General features: G+C 36.8%; 1 protein-coding gene across 4 annotated transcripts in view; it reads left to right on the top strand.

The window, feature by feature from the left end:
• Positions 1 to 13,684, top strand: part of LOC108054185 (protein real-time) — a 64,920-nt gene extending 51,236 nt beyond the window's left edge. For 2 of the 4 annotated variants that reach the window (XM_044393450.2, XM_070212544.1), the window contains 4 exons: positions 4,527 to 4,785; positions 4,844 to 4,962; positions 5,519 to 5,819; positions 13,134 to 13,684. In XM_044393450.2, coding sequence (XP_044249385.1) covers positions 4,527 to 4,785; positions 4,844 to 4,962; positions 5,519 to 5,819; positions 13,134 to 13,414 — 960 coding nt within the window. In that variant the 3' untranslated portion in view covers positions 13,415 to 13,684. Of the gene's footprint in view, positions 1 to 4,513; positions 4,786 to 4,843; positions 4,963 to 5,518; positions 5,820 to 13,133 lie in introns of those variants that run through there. The other 2 variants (XM_044393453.2, XM_044393452.2) reach the window with 2 other exon arrangements.
• Positions 13,685 to 16,931: the final 3,247 nt, after the last annotated feature.

Here is a 16,931-nt window from a genome sequence, read left to right on the forward strand (position 1 = left end):
ATTGTATGTCAAACAAAGCTTAACATCATCAGCATACATTAGTACGTGAGAATTTGTTATGATAGAGGGAAGATCGTTAATAAACAAAGTAAACAGCAAAGGGCCCAGATGACTACCCTGGGGCACTCCAGATGTCACGTGGATCATTTTAGAAACAGCTGGGTTTTTGCTGATCTTCCTAGGGATCATACTAGAAAGTGGGACAGAAGGAGGTGCACGGGTGTGGCCAGAGGCAGTACGAGGTGCGGCAAAGCCCCCGAAGTGGCAACAGCCGGTGACCGGTTAGCAGAATCTGGCAGGGATTACACCCTGACATAAGTCGTTAATGACTCGTTCCCATTGGGATCTTCCTTATCGCACGAAATATCCCAGCGGCGAACATGTGAATGGGGTCTGGAAAAAAATGCATTACACGTGTAGAAAATGTAATCGATCACGATCGCTGTTTTTCGACAGTGAAGTTGTAATCAGAGCTCCTATGACTTCGTATTTTTGTTCGTTAACGATTTCCTTTTGTCAAAAATCACAAACACACCTTAAAATTATTGCCTATGTGTTCGTTTTTTGTTTCCCCTCCGTCACATTTGAGCTTCGGAACTTTAATAATAACAGCATGCATTCTAAGTATAGTTTAACGAACTAAAAAAAGCACAGACAATGGCCGAGCGGTTAGCCTTTCCATCCATTATACAATAATACCCATGTTCAATTCCTACATGAGGAAAGATTAGATTTAGTCTGTCTACATTTTGCCTTAGAATATTGGGAAAGTATATTGAATTCGTAATGGAGACCCGAAGGTGTCTCGGCCCTAGCATACTTTTCAAGGCCTACATAGTTTCCAAGTTAAAAACAAGAGAGAACGCTATAGTCGGGTTGTTGTCCCGACTATCTAATACCCGTCACTCAGCTAAAGGGAGTGCGAACGCTGTGTCGGGTTGGTGTCTTGACTAATAATCGTAACTCAGCTAAAGGGAGTGCGAGGGAGATAGATATATAATTTTTGATTGCGTATAACTTTTTAATGAATGGTCCGATTTGAAAAATGTCTTCTACATTTCGATAGGTATAAATATACACAACAAAATTGCATTCATACTTCTCAGAAATCTTTAAAGATGTGGGCGCAGGACCCATTTTAAAATCGTTAGTGGGCGTTTGTGGGCGTTAGAGGGGGCGTGGCGCTCGGCTAAAATAAACTTGCGCTGCGTAGGAAGCCAAAGAATATGTGTGGGAAATATCAACCTTCTAGCTTTTGTAGTTTCTGAGATCTCAGCGTTCATACAGACGGACAGACAGACAGACGGACAGACGGACATGGCTAGATCGACTCGGCTAGTGACCCTGATCAAGAATATATATACTTTATGGGGTCGGAAACGCTTCCTTCTAGCTGTTACATACTTTTGCACGAATCTAGTATACCCTTTTACTCTACGAGTAACGGGTATAATAAATCGTTAGAGCTGTTTTTGAGAAAATAGCAAAAAACTTATTTCAAAAAATAACTTTTAGTCATAAATTTGAAACTATCTTATTTAGCCAATATCAACAAAGGCAGCGTGATTCGCATATTTCATTACCTTTTCAACGAGGTATTGCACGAGACGGTAGCTTTGGTCGTTCAGAAACTATAAGACTTCAAAATCTAGCCCTTTTTTTAAAAGGGTTTTTCCAAAAGTCGTAGAACAAACGTTTCTTATATTGACTTGCTTAACACCATAAAAATGACATAAAATTATATAAAAAATTACAGGATTCTAGAACAACGATTGGATCCATACATACAAACAAACGGACAAAAGTTTTCATTTTAAGAACATGAAGAAAATCTTGTTTTCGGTATAACTTTTTAACGGATCATCGGATATCATATAACCCCTAATTCGACAGGTATTTTCAATAGAAAAACAACTAAAACATTTCGTGGGGCATTTATCCCCACCGGCCCCAACAGCTCCAAAGTTCGAAATGTTCACTTTTTTACTTTCTCCGCTCTCTCTTCCAAGACAATTGATTTTCTGAAAGTCTTGGTATGCAATCCTGTTAGTTTTTCCGATACCTTTTGATAGCAGATTTTCAATTTTGCGGCTATATATATAGTTGTCGACTTCGCACACTCTCCTTATATTCTTCGTCACTACATGGACTGCCGTCCATAGTGATTTATTTATATATTTTTTCTTAAAAAATTCCTACAACAACAAAATTTTACTAAAAAAATTCACTTTGTGATGTTTTTTTTTACCTATTTAATTGCCTTTACATACCCTGGGTGTGTGCTTAAGTTTTGTGCATCAACCATCTTCAAACCTATTCTTAAACTTTTTCAATTGTCTATTTCATCATCAGTTTTTCCAACTATCTGGAAGGATTCTTTTATTATTCCACTTCACTAAAAGGATGCGAAGGCGGATGCCCAGAATTATAGAGGTATTTCTAAATTGTCGGCAATTCCAAAAGCCTTTGAACGTATTATCACTTCTCATTTGCAACATTTATGTTCCTCGCTAATATCACCGTGTCAGCACGGTTTTGTTAAGCGAAGATCGACTACCACCAACCTACTTGAATTGTCATCAATTGTAATAAATGGATTTAACAATAAAAAGCAGACTGACTTTGTATATTCAGATTTCAGTAAAGTCTTTGACTCTGTTAACCATTCTCTTCTTTTATTCAAATTAGATTTGCTTGGGTTTCCATGTAATCTATTAACTTGGATTTCAAGCTATTTGAATGGGAGGACTCAGAGGGTTATATTTAAGAACGCTCTTTCAAAAACGATCCATGTGACATCTGGAGTACCTCAGGGTAGTCATTTGGGCCCTTTGCTGTTTACTTTGTTTATTAATGATCTTCCCTCTATTGTAACACATTCTCGTGTACTAATGTATGCTGATGATGTTAAGTGTGTTTGACATATAATAATATAGAGTCTGGTTTTGGCTTACAATCAGACATTGATCATTTTCAAGTATGGTGTGAGTATAACCTCTTAAATTTGAACTGCCTAAAATGAAACGTAATGACCTTTTATAGGGTTACCCCTACCTTTATAAGTTATTCGCTTCAGAATTTGCCACTTGACCGTATATATTCAGTAAATGATTTAGGCGATCTTCTGGACCCGAAGCTTAAATTTGACTGCCACATAATGTCGACAGTCAATAAAGCTATGAGTGTTCTTGGGTTTATAAAGCGTTGGTCAAAAGAATTTGATGACCCTTATATAACCAAATTATTATTTACCTCCCTTGTCCGTCCTATATTGGAATATTGTTCTTCGGTTTGGAGCCCACAATACCAAGTCCACATTGACCGTATAGAGTCGGTACAAAAAAAATTTCTCCTTTTTGCCCTTCGTAGTTTGAACTGGGATCAAAACGTAAGGCTACCTTCCTACCAGAGTAGATTATTATTGCTTAATTTACCGACACTTGCAAATCGTAGAAAAATGCGTGGTACCATTTTTATGCAAATTCTTATAAGAGGTGATATTGATTCTGTAGAACTTGTTAGCCGCCTAACTTTTAATGTTCCCGTTAGACTAACACGTAATTATCATCCTCTTAATTTACCTCGATGCACATCAAATTTTGGTCTGCACGAGCCCTTTCGCGTTCTATGTAATAACTATAACGTTCTTTATCATTTAATTTGCACATCAACTTCTATCTCGGTATTAAAAACTAACATTTTAACTCATTTGCTTCACTCCTAACTGCATGTTTTTTTCATTATTTGTCCCGTCTTTATTGGTTTTATGTATTCTTCCTCGCGAACTCGCATTTTTGCCCAAATTTACAAAAGGGCCCCGCGCGTAACAAGCACGTGCTTGGTGTCGTTGGGCCACTTGTTTGTACTTCTCGTAGTGCATCAACGTCCATCATATATTTAACAATACCCTAACAAAAGATATTCGCTATAGGGCTCCTCTGATTTAAGGCAGACTTTTGACTTTTTCGCCCCACTGTGCATCATTTTAAATAGGCAATAACAGCACATCGTGTGAGCCATGTCCGTCTGTCGGTCTGTTTCTACGCAATCTAGTCTCTTAAATGTTAAGCAATCGGGATGAAACTTTCCCAAAAGTCTTATTTCTATTACAGGTATTATATAAGTCGGAACCAGCCGGATCGGAACTATACCAACTTTCTACTTTTGGGAATATTACTATTTAAATATTTTTGAATTTCGAATTAAATTAAAAAAAATGGGATCACTATAACCATAGGAACAGTCGAAAAATTAAATGGAAATTAATGGAAAAAAATTTATTTTTGTTGATGTATATTACATTTTCTTCTTTTTTGGGATATAGCTTTTCCGTAACATTTCAAAATTTCGAATTTAATTTAACGAAATTTGGACGGTTATATTATATAGTATGTTTTTTTAAGTTAATAGTATACAAGTATGCAAGGGTATATAAGCTTCTACTGGGCGAAGCTAGCTTCCTTTCTTGTTAATATATTCTTTGAAAACTAAGAATTGGTAAATATTTTATCAGTTTTTTATTACAGGCTTTGCACATCTGCGAAGAAGGCATTCAGAAGATCAATGAATCTGCCAATCGCCTGGAGAAGCCTGTGCTTACCTGGTCCTTGCTCGTAGATCTAGACGGTCTTTCTATGCGACATCTGTGGCGTCCAGGCATCAAAGCTCTGCTTTACATAATTGATACTGTGGAACGCAATTATCCAGAGACCATGGGACGTGTTTTAGTAGTGCGGGCACCCAGAGTGTTTCCCATTGCCTGGACCATTGTTAGCGCTTTTATCGGTGAGCTAATCCCAACTTAATTGATTTATCTTACTGACAATACTTTGAAAATCCTCAGATGAGCACACGCGATCTAAGTTTCTGTTCTATGGTCCCGACTTCGCGCATATGAAAGATGGTTTAGCCCAGTACCTCGACGGGGAGGTAATACCTGACTTCTTGGGAGGACCCTGCAAGGTAAAAAACAAGCGGCAGACACGATACCGTGTTTTCGGTCGTGAATCCATCTGCATCTAATGCTATTTACATGATTTTGTTATTATTGTATCTGTGCATAACCAATCTCTCTTTTCTCACTGGTTTTGGCCTTGATTCCGGCTCGCTGGGGCTACTCAGACAGAAATCCAGCACGATTTGCATGTGGAGCAAGTCAGTCAGACATATTTTTCCCATTGTTATTTAACCAAATGCGATTGTGTAAGCATCCTACTCTCTTGTTATTTTGGTCCTGCTCAATTTCGTATGTCATTATCAACAACAACAAATTTTATTGTATTTGTCCGCCTTTGTCTTACTTCCCTTTTGGTTTTCACACATTGATTGTGCAGTTTTTTTTTTAAGTTTTGTCAACTTCATGTGCGCAGCTACTATAATAGTATTCCCATTGGGCCCCTGCGCCCGTGTCCACCTCACTTGTTTTCTGTTCACTCAGACGGTGGCATAAAAGGCTCTTCAATAGCTGCTTGTCGTCGCCGCCAGAAAAAACTCTAACATATTGTCTTCTTTCCAAAAGACCATGATTCACGAGTGCGGACTTGTACCCAAAACGCTTTACAAGATGAACTCGCTGGATGATCATGGGGACGAAGTGCCTGTAGAACTGCCCATCATTATTGAAGTGCTGGCTCCGGGCATCCACCAGCACGACCATAAAAACCTGTACAAGAGCGTGGATCTAAAAGCCGGATTTAGCCACGAGCTGCTCATCCGGAACGAGGACCCTAAGAGTGTCCTTACTTGGGACTTTGATGTAATCCGCAACGACATGCACTTTACGCTTTACCGGATCACCCAGGAGCTTCCGGAGAAGAAAGGTGAATGATTAAATCTAAAAACTAAATAACTAAATCTAAAAGTTTAATAACTTTAATATAAAAATGCCATCTTGTTTTTTCGCGCGCCCCATTTCAAATAATTTAGATTTTGCAATAACATATTGGGAATTACAGTGACCAGAAGGTGTCAAAAGGCCAAATAGTTAAAATAATCCATTTGATTTCGGCGCTCTTTTAGTGCTGGCAGCATTTTTCTAGCACCAGCAGCTAGTGATAGGCGGTTCCAAAATTGTATTGCCCAAGGTATTGGTATCACCGGCCATGCAATGCGCTAGCCAGGTTTTAACGTTAAGGGCGTTTGTGGGCGTGACAAACTTTTGTGGTCGTTATAGGGGGCGTGGCACCTCGATAAAACAAAATTGCGCTGTGTAGGAACCGTTAAAATCTGTATGTTGAATGCCAACTATAAAATGTTTCTGCTATCTCAGCGTTCATACAGCCAGACAGGCGGACAAACGGACTTGGCTAGATCGACTCGGCTAGAGATATATATTTTATAGGGTCGAAAACGCTTCCTTCTACCTGTTACATACTTTTGCACGAATAAAATATACCTACCCTTTTACTCTGCGAGTAACGAATATAAAAATCAATAAAATACGTCTGGTAAGGTACATCTCCCTGATTAATAAAATGAAACTTACAATTTGTTGTATGGTAGATGAGAGTATTTCGTCACAGGGGCAATTTCGCCACCTGCAATATCTCGGAATCCATAAGTCGTAAAAATATATAATTTTTTGGTTTTAGTCCTTCAAGACGGCCAGACACAACCAATGCGTTTTTTTTGCACAGAAGGCCAAGATAATAAAGCTATAATATTAAATGTGTTTTAATAGTTCAAAAGCTACATTTAAATTTTTTCTGTATGCCACAATTGAAAAGGGATAAGATACAGGTTTTTTTGTATAATACACAGTGCTGTAAAGTGCGTTTCTGCGTTAGTGATTTTTAACTTCGCGCCTAATTTCGGAAGAAAAATAATTATTTCTAAAAAAGTTCTGTCTGGGGAAATTTCGGCACCCTATGCTTAGGGTAAATTCGCACCTATTTTAAATACATCTTTTTTTATTTGACGAGCTGGCTAACGAACAGACTACCAGCAGCAGCAACAAATATAGGACGTCAACAAAAATGGTACGCTTGATCAGTGTAGCATATTTACAGGCGTTAAACTCCCTACATTTTTCAGGTGACGGAAATGCCCCAGTGGTGTAGCGATTTTACCCCTGTATGTGGCGAGATTGCCCCAGTATATTGGTTTTACTTTTTAATTTTTTATAAATCACAAGGTAATTAAAAAAAAGGGGAATGTCACATTTTAAAGCTTGCTAACCGCATTCAACAATAAAAATAGAAATATGATAACGTGTCTCAAGATGGAAAATAGCTTTGAAAAAATGCTGACTAAATTGCCCCACTCTCCCCTATACATATATTCTTGATTAAGGTCACTAGCCGAGTCGATATAGCCATGTCTGTCTGTCTGTCCGTCTGTCCGTCTGTCCGTCTGTCCTTCTGTCTGTCTGTCTCTCTGTCTGTCTGTCTGTCTGTATGAACGCTGAGATCTCGGAAAATACAAAAGCTAGAAGACTGAGATTCCCCGCACATATTCCTGGGCTTCCTACGCAGCGCAAGATTATTTCAGCCTAGCGCCACGCCCCCTCTAACGCCCACAATCGCCCACTAACGATTTTAAAACGTGTCTGGAGCCCAAACCTTTAAAGATTTCCGAGAAGTATAGCTGCAATTTTGTTGTGTATATTTATACCTATCGAAATGTAACAATGAAAAAAATTTGTATATACCCATCTCCCTCGCACTCCCTTTAGCTGAGTGACGGGTATTAGATAGTCGAGACCTCAACCCTACTATAGTTTTCCATCTCCCTCGCACTCCCTTCAGCTGAGTGACTGGTATTAGATAGTCGGGACACAAACCCGACGGTTTTTTGACGTTAAGGTTAAAGGAAAACCACCAAAGAAAAAGAGGAAAAAAACTGTCGCGTAGGACATGTAGCGTGTGACAGTCACTTCAATGCACATACAAAAAAACTTATACCACATATTTTTCAAGCAAACCAAACACATTTTGAAGAAGAAAGAAAAAGGAACACTATGAAATGAACTGCATTAAAATATCTTTTCACGTTTTTATACAATCGAAAGTTAAGCTGGTAGTCAAAAAAGTCACTTCTACTAGTGTCGCGTGCGAAAGTCTTGGTCTTGGGCATCCCGTTTTGTAATGTTCCAGCATGAAATGTGAAAAGTTGATTAAGGTTTTGAAGAACAAATTCTTTCATTTTGAGACTTAGTATCGACCAAAATCGAATATTTTTGAAATAAATAAGTTTTTTTCCAAAAGGGCAGTTCTTTAAAAATCATTTTCGAGGTCTGTTTTGTGCACGTAATGAACTGAACAGAATTCATATTTGATTCACAAGTGTTAAGAATATTGACCAGACAAAAGTTAAGATGAATTGTTGAATATGACTGCGAAAAACTACTATTTTTTATAAGGTGTAGAGAAACATATTCAATATTTATGTATAGGTCGAAGATTGAAAGGATTTTTGGCTGGATTTCTCTCAAAATGGAGAAAGTTTATATTTAACCAGAAAAAAAATCTCGGTTAAGTTTAATTATTGGAACCGGAAGAAAGCCATTGTGTCGTATAATTATGAAACAATCCCCAATAGCCAAAAAATATACTATATTTCGAAATTTTCAAAAAACAAATGTCTTGGTGTCGTATAGTTTTGAAACACACCTTATGTGTTATTTATTCAGGATTTTTTACGAATTTAGTAAATAAGTACCGCTACCAGCATTACGGTAATCGGTTTGAAATAATATTATTGTTCTGGTATCGATATTAGTTCCGGTCTCGGATTTGGTCTTATTCCCTGGTCTTAGACCATGATGAGATGACCATGAGATAGCATTTGTTAAGTCTAAAAGTAGACTGGCCAAAGGGCCAATCTAAAAAAAAAACAAGAGAGAAGGCTATAGTCGGGTTGGTGTCCCGACTATCTAATACCCGTCACTCAGCTAAAACGAATGCGAGGGAAATAGATATATAATTTTTTTTTTTATAATGAGGGGATTTAAAGGATTTAAAAAATGTCTTCTACGTTTCGATAGGTATAAATATACACATCAAATTTGCATTTATACTTCTCGGAAATCTTTAAAGATGTGGGCTCCAGACACATTTTAAAATCGTTAGTGGGCGATTGTTGGCGCTAGAAGGGGCGTGGCGCTCGGATGAAATAAACTTGCGCTGCGTAAGAAGCCCAAAAATATGCGTTGGAAATCTCAACCTTTAGCTTGTGTAGTTTCCGAGATCTCAGCGTTCATACAGACAGACGGACATGGCTATATCGACTCGGCCTGATCAAGAATATATATACTTTATAGGATCGGAAGCGCTTCCTTCTCCCTGTTACATACTTTTGCACGAATACAATATACCCTTTTACTCTACGATTACGGGTATGAACATTAAATTTCTCTTAAAAAGCTCCCAATTCAATGGATTTTATTTCACTGATTTTAAAGTGGAATCTCCCTTGAAGGTTGATATTGAACGTGTCTTATATACTTTACAAGAGTAATATATCAATATTTTTTAAAAAAAAATTTCGATACGATACTTTCTTAAATATTCGATAACGATACTTTATATTATATAATCATCACCAACATTATCTTTGTTGGTCAATTTTACCAAGCACTGGCCCTGTACCAGAACTGGCATAATGCAATATTGGGAGAACGTGAAATTTAAGTTTCCATATTTATATGAACTGGCTAGGGTCGTGCATTCAGTGCCAGCCACCCAAGTGAACGTGGAGTGCTCGTTTTCTGCACTTAATCTAGTTTTAAGCGACTTAAGAAGAAACCTAAGCCGTGAGTGGCTTGAAAATTTTTTTTTGGAAAACTAAACAACAAATTCAATTAAATATAAACATACATTAAATGCATTTTTATTATTGATCATATTCGCTAGTACTGAGGGGTTCGATGGGTGAAAAACCTTTACAATGTAAAAGCCCTATGGTCGACCTTGGCACTAACAAAATTGTGACCATGGTCATTAGTGGTTCCTCTTGGTCTGTAGAATTTGCGATCTCATTATGTAGAACAAGTCATTAATGTTGAAAAATTACTGTCTATAAGTACAAATTGCAACCTTTAAAACTTCAACAAAAATCTTAAGACTTAAATATTTTTAATCACCAAATAAAAGTTATTTAATGATTTTTTAGTAAAAGTCTTTTATAAGGGTTTTCTCGACTTGTATTATACCCTTGCAGAGGGTATTATGATTTCAGTCAGAAGTTTGCAACGCAGTGAAGGAGACGGTTTCGACCCCATAAAGTATATATATTCTTGATCAGCATCGATCTAGCCATGTCCGTCTGTCTGTTTCTACGCAAACTAGTCTCTCAGTTTTGAAGCTATCGGCTTAAAACTTTCCCAAAAGTCTTCTTTCTATTGCAGGTAGTATAAATGTCGGAACCGACCAAATCGGACAACTATATCTTATAGCTCTCATAGGAAGGATCGGAAAAAAAACGTTAAACAATTCTAGCTTCGCTGTTTTTTAAAATATTACCTTCTACTCTTGGGAATAATTTTTATTTATTTATTTCTATTTTTATCTATCTTTATAATCGGATCACTATATCGAAAAATTAAATGGAATATAATAGGAAAAAAATTATATCTTTGTTGATATATCGAATATCGATTTTAATTTTTTAAAAGATTGAACTACTATATCATATAGCTGCCATAGAAACGATCGAAAAACTATTGTAAAATAATAGGAAATTTAACATTTTTGCGATTTGTAAATTAATAGAATGATCTGCAAGGGTATATAAGCTTCGGCTTGCCGAAGCTAGCTTCCTTTCTTGTTTTTTCAGTCAAAAACTTTTATTATAAAAGTCATCAATAAAAGTTACGGAAGACTTTTATTTTTTGCTCAAAAAACTGTTATTCTCAGGGAAAAAACATAAAAGCATACAGCTGGGGTCAAAATAGTAGTAGTGTTGCCGCCCTGTGTTTTTAAAGTTTGTTGCTGGCACTTTTCTTATCCAATTAGTCTAATAGTACAATTAAATTCAATACAATATTACCAGGAAAAGATCAATTACAACAAACTTTTAAATACACAGGGCAGCAACACTACTACTATTTTGACCGCAGCTGTATAATTTTATGTTTTTTGACCATGTTTTCTAAAATTTGTTTCTCCCTTAATAAAATTTCTAAAATTATTCTAAGTATGGGGTTTGAAAGATAAAGAGAGCATCTTTTAAAAAAACTTTAACATCGAATCAAACCATGAATCCGTTTGCCTCTGAGAGCTCCGGAAAGTTGGCCAATTTCAGCATTTTTCGAAATTTTAGGTCCTTTTGCTAAGAATCCTTGCGTCGGGTAACTTTTTGGAAACAGCAGTTTAACTTGGGAAATTCGTAACGAATCCAAAAATATAGCATCAATCGAGTTAAATTTTTGATGCTGCATAGTGTAATGATTACACAGGACGACAAAATGTGACATGGGTCGGTGTCCAGGCCTGCCACCATTTTATTTCGATAAATGAGGCTTTTTAAAGCTTAAGTTGCGACTACGTCTATAGTCCATCAGCTCTGGTATTTGCGGTATCTTTCATTTAAGAAAATCACTAATTTTATTCGTCTTTTGGGATATATCTTCAGAGTGGTCAACCAATTTTGGTAATCTTTTCGGAATTAAATAGTTACATGTCTCTTTTATACGGTCGTTTTGGGAAATTAAATCTAACTCAACCACACGAGGAGGTGGGCGCATTAAAAATTTTAAAGACACAACAAAGTTTAAAAATCTTCATTTGTGAACAGCATTTAAAAATTAAATAAAAATATTTTCTTCTGCAATGCATTTTTGATCCAAAGACACCTTATGTTCTTAATTTTTAGGACACTCATCAGGTTTTCGTGAATTGTTTTGGAATTTTTAAAATTGTTTTTCTTACTTTCTTCACAGTGACGATTCACAAATAGTGCCCAACTCTGCCACTATTTTACGTAACTCATAACTATTTTTGAGCACAAGTGACCCTTGCTTTAAAAATATTTATACATGGGCGTAAGCTAAAAGCTGGAGGGGGATTACACTTCAGGCATTTCAGCCCCCAAAGATTAGTAGGCTACGCTCATGTGCTTATACTCAAAGCAAAACTACTTAGATCGTTTAGAATTATGATATTTAAAATTGTAACAGGTTTGGGCACTGTTTGTGAATCGTCACTGTGAAGGAAGTAAGAAAAACAATTTTAAAAATTACAAAACAACTCACAAAAACCTGATGAGTGTCCTAAAAATTAGGGACATAAGGTCTCTTTGGATAAAAAATGCATTGTGGAAGAAAATATTTTTATTTAATTTTTAAACGCTGTTCACAAATGAAGATTTTTAAACTTTGCTGTGACTTTAAAATTTTGAATGCGCCCACCTCCTCGTGTGGTTGAGTTAGATTGAATTTTCCAAAACGACCGTATAAAAGAGACATGTAACTATTTATTTCCGAAAAGATTACCAATATTGGTTGACCACTCCTTTTTGGTTAATCTATCCATTTTCACCATGATTTTTATTTTTGTGTTTTTTATAATATTCCTAAAAAACAATCAAAATAAAAATCAAAAATAATCATTATTTCTGATCGGAAAAAATAAAACTAAAAAAAAATGATTTTTGTTGATTTTTATTTTTTTCGCTCAGAAATAAAACTAACTTGGACGCCACGGCTTTTCTGTGCCGATATTTGGCGTTTTTTTTTTGCATAGTCCCATGTACCACCTCTGGAAAAAAGCTTGAAATTTGCTTCTGCATCCCGTTAAATGGTATCATTAAACATTAAACAATGTAGCACTACTTTTTGATATCTTTAGTTAGTCCACATAATCTAAAGATTCTTCTTCTTAAGAATTCGCTACTATTGAATAATCGATTAAAATATCAAACGAACTATAAGAATATAGCTAAGTAGGGAAAGTATCTACACAATCAGCTCCTCTTCTTAAGAATTCACGGTTTTTGAAGAACTGATTTAAATACCTTATTCTCTGACTTTTAATTTAAAAGTCTGAAATAACTGTTACTTCATGACTTAAAAATAAAAGATGGTGAATAACGATTAATCGATGACTTTTAAACTGCTATGTAATGCGCGTTTATTATACGTCGAAATATTTATATATATAAATCTTTATATATCAATCTCTGACTTTCTCCTGTAGATTCTGCCGTCTCGTACTTTGATCTTCAGGACTTCGTTGAAGGCGTCAACTACTTCCGGGAGGAGCCCACACTTATTTGCCGTCACAAAGAAAGCGTGCAGGGATCACACGTGATGCACCACAACGACAGTTATTTAATGCACTGGTTTAGTCCTTTGGGGGCTCAACTAAATGTCTTCTTCGAGGTGCTAAGCTCGGCTAATTACAAGGGCTCCATGACCAGCCTTCAGTCGGCTTTCTCATCGAACTCGTCGGCGGCTAGTTCGGTTCAGAGTCGATGATATAAAACAAACGGAGAGGGTGGGACGAACCGCGCAAATTTGACCCAGTCTTTGGATGAGACAATGGGGTAGGACATCCTGTCAGTCATATTGATGAAGAAGAGCGTTAATCTTCTTAAAACGCCGGATGTATTTTTTAAAATCTGAAAGCGGTACAATTTTTAAACTTTGGCTTAAATTTATTTAGCAAAATGTTAGTTTAACTTATAATTTATTAGCAAAAGGCAATTTTAACCAATAAAGCTATTACGAGTAGATTTATTTAATGTATGTATGTATACTTTCAATATTTTATTTATTTATTTATTTATTTAAAGTTAGCAAATATCTGCCAACATAAACATAGTACCCTACTCACATCAAGTGGAAGGGGGCAGGGACAGATAAGTTAGGATGTTTGTTACAATTAAATTAACAGAGCATTCCGAGAATATCAAAAAATACAGTTCATTATATTGCGAACATAAAACGCGAAATGGATCATGTAACTCAAAGTTAGTTTTATAAATATCGAGGGCAATTGGTCGAAAGTGCCGAGTAGACCTTACAGGAATGGAGAAACGGATTTGACCAAGAAGGTAGCTTGAATTTACAAGTCCAGTAATTAATTTGTGCAGGAACATAACACCATGGCACGTTCGACGATCCTTGAGGGAGGGCAGGTTACGTAGACGTAGTCTATCCATGTACGATGGCAGGTGTCGATGTGTTTCCCAGTTTAAACCACGTAGAGCAAACAAAAGGAACTGTTTCTGTACCGACTCGATAAGGTCCTGATAAATGGTATATTGGGGTGACCAAACACACGAGCAGTATTCAAGAATTGGACGAACCAAGGAAATGTATAAATGTTTTGTGGTGAAGGGGTCCTCAAATTCCTTCGACCAACGCTTAACAAAGGCAAAAACGCCTTTTGCTTTACTAACTATGATACCAATGTGATTAGAGAAATTTAAGTTGTGGTTGAATAACACTCCAAGGTCTGTAACGGAATTTATGCGTTCAAGTTCATTCGACCCAATAGAATATGTAGTTAGGAGAAGCTTCTTCCGATAAAAGGACATAAAGTTACATTTAGAATTGTTCAAAAACAACAAATTTTGGATGCACCATGAATTCAGATTGTTCAGATCAGCTTGCAAAAGTGCCTGGGAATCGGGATTCGATAACGGCAAACAGAGTTTTACGTCGTCAGCATACATCATAACATGAGCAGAGAGAACAACTTGGGGCAAGTCATTAATGAAAATTCCAAACAGTAAGGGTCCAAGGTGGCTCCCTTGCGGAACACCAGAGGTCACGTGAACAAGGTTTGAGACTGTGCTTTTAAAAGCAATTCTTTGAGTTCGGTTCGTCAGGTAGGCTGAGATCCACTTAGTCAACGTGATCGGGAATCCTAATAGTGTTAATTTTTTCAATAATAACTGATGGTTCACGGAATCGAAGGCTTTACTGAAGTCCGTAAAAATAACATCGGTTTGATTATCATTTTTAAAAGCGCTTCTGATGACTGAAGTAAACTCAAGAAGATTTGTAGTCGTTGATCTTCGTTTCATAAAGCCATGCTGAGTTGGGGACATTACTGAGCTGCATTGGTGCTGTAGCTGAGCGGTAATAAGCTGTTCGAAAAACTTGGGAATTGCGCTTAGTTTTGCAATACCACGGTAGTTTTTAATGTCCGACTTGCTTCCCTTTTTATGAAGTGGAATGATAAAAGATTCCTTCCAAACTTCAGGGAAAAATGAATGAAGGAGGGATATTTGAAACAGTTTAGATAGCGGTTTGCCCAAGGCATCAGCACATTTTTTTAAGATACAGCTCGGTACAAGATCAGGGCCAGAAGAGAAAGACGTCTTGATTGTGTGCAAATTTTGTAAAACATCGTCCTCACTAATTAGGGGAGTGAAAAAGCAGTTGGAATGAGGAAGAGGGTATGGGTAGGAAGAGGTGTTATCGTAACTAAAAGAAGAGTACGTGGACTGGAAGAATTGTGCGAATAAGTTCGCAATATCGGAGTCGCTAGAGGCGGATATTGTATCAAGATGAAGGCATGATGGAAATAGTTGCGATTTTCGTTTCGAATTAACAAATGCGAAGAACTGCTTGGGATTGTCTTGGAATTCGATTCTGCAACGGTTTAGGTAACTGTTGTAACAATCGGAATTGTGGACTAAAAAATTGGAACGAGCAATTAGATACCTAGAATGGTCAACTTGCAGCCCAGTTCTCTTATATTTCTTAAAAAGTCTAGACATGGTGTTTTTAAGGAAAGAGAGTCGACGAGAGAACCACGGAGGCTTATGAGACGCGTTTCCAGTGGGAAATGAAGGAACGAACTTATCGAAGGCTAAATATAGTAAGCTATAAAACTGTTCTACAATATGTGAGGGATTATCATTTGAATCCATAAAAGACCAATCGAGTTGGGATAAATGCCTATTCATTTCAGCAAATTTAGCTCTTCGAAAACAGCGAAAAGTTGCTGGTTCGATATCGGGACATGACAGTAAAGGAGCTGATGCTTCTAAAGTAACCTCAAGTGTGGGATGATACGCATCTTCAGGATTGGAGAGAGGGCTAATTCGAGTTACATATGCATTTGCGAACTCCGAGGCAAAAATAAGGTCTAAAACTTTGCTAGAGCAGTTAATGACTGAGTTCAGTTGATTTAATGAAAGATCAATAAGACCGTGTACAAACTCATGCGCTGTGGTAGGCACAAGAGCACTTGAATCAGTTGAGGGCATCCAAGAAAGGGCGGGGAGATTAAAGTCACCCATAACAATAAGATGATCGTTATCGCCAAGGGTAGTATGAATACTCTGTATTTGATCCAAGTGTCGGAGGTAGAGGCTAATATCAGACCGGGGAGGAATGTATGAGCATGATACGAAAACAAAATAATCATGAAGCTTAATCCGAACAGCGACAAACTCTAATGTACTATCCGTACCAATTATCGGAATACGTTGAGAGACAAGATTGGACTTGACGGCAATGAGAATACCACCGCCAAGACGCACTGAGCGGTCACATCTATAGATAACATAATTACCAGCAAAGATTTCGCAGTCAGACACAGAAGAATTAAGCCACGTTTCGGTAAAAGCAATCACATTGGCATTAAAGGAGACACTGTTCACGTGCAGTTTACTAAGTTTGCCCAATAAACTGCGAACGTTCTGGTAGTGTAGAGAAAAAGAATTATTTAGTTTTTTGAAGCATTGGTTATCTTTTCGGAATTAAATAGTTACATGTCTCTTTTATACGGTCGTTTTGGGAAATTAAATCTAACTCAACCACACGAGGAGGTGGGCGCATTAAAAATTTTAAAGACACAACAAAGTTTAAAAATCTTCATTTGTGAACAGCATTTAAAAATTAAATAAAAATATTTTCTTCTGCAATGCATTTTTGATCCAAAGACACCTTATGTTCTTAATTTTTAGGACACTCATCAGGTTTTCGTGAATTGTTTTGGAATTTTTAAAATTGTTTTTCTTACTTTCTTCACAGT

This window comes from Drosophila takahashii, chromosome 2L, assembly GCF_030179915.1.
Source record: "Drosophila takahashii strain IR98-3 E-12201 chromosome 2L, DtakHiC1v2, whole genome shotgun sequence".
Lineage (NCBI taxonomy): Eukaryota > Metazoa > Arthropoda > Insecta > Diptera > Drosophilidae > Drosophila > Drosophila takahashii.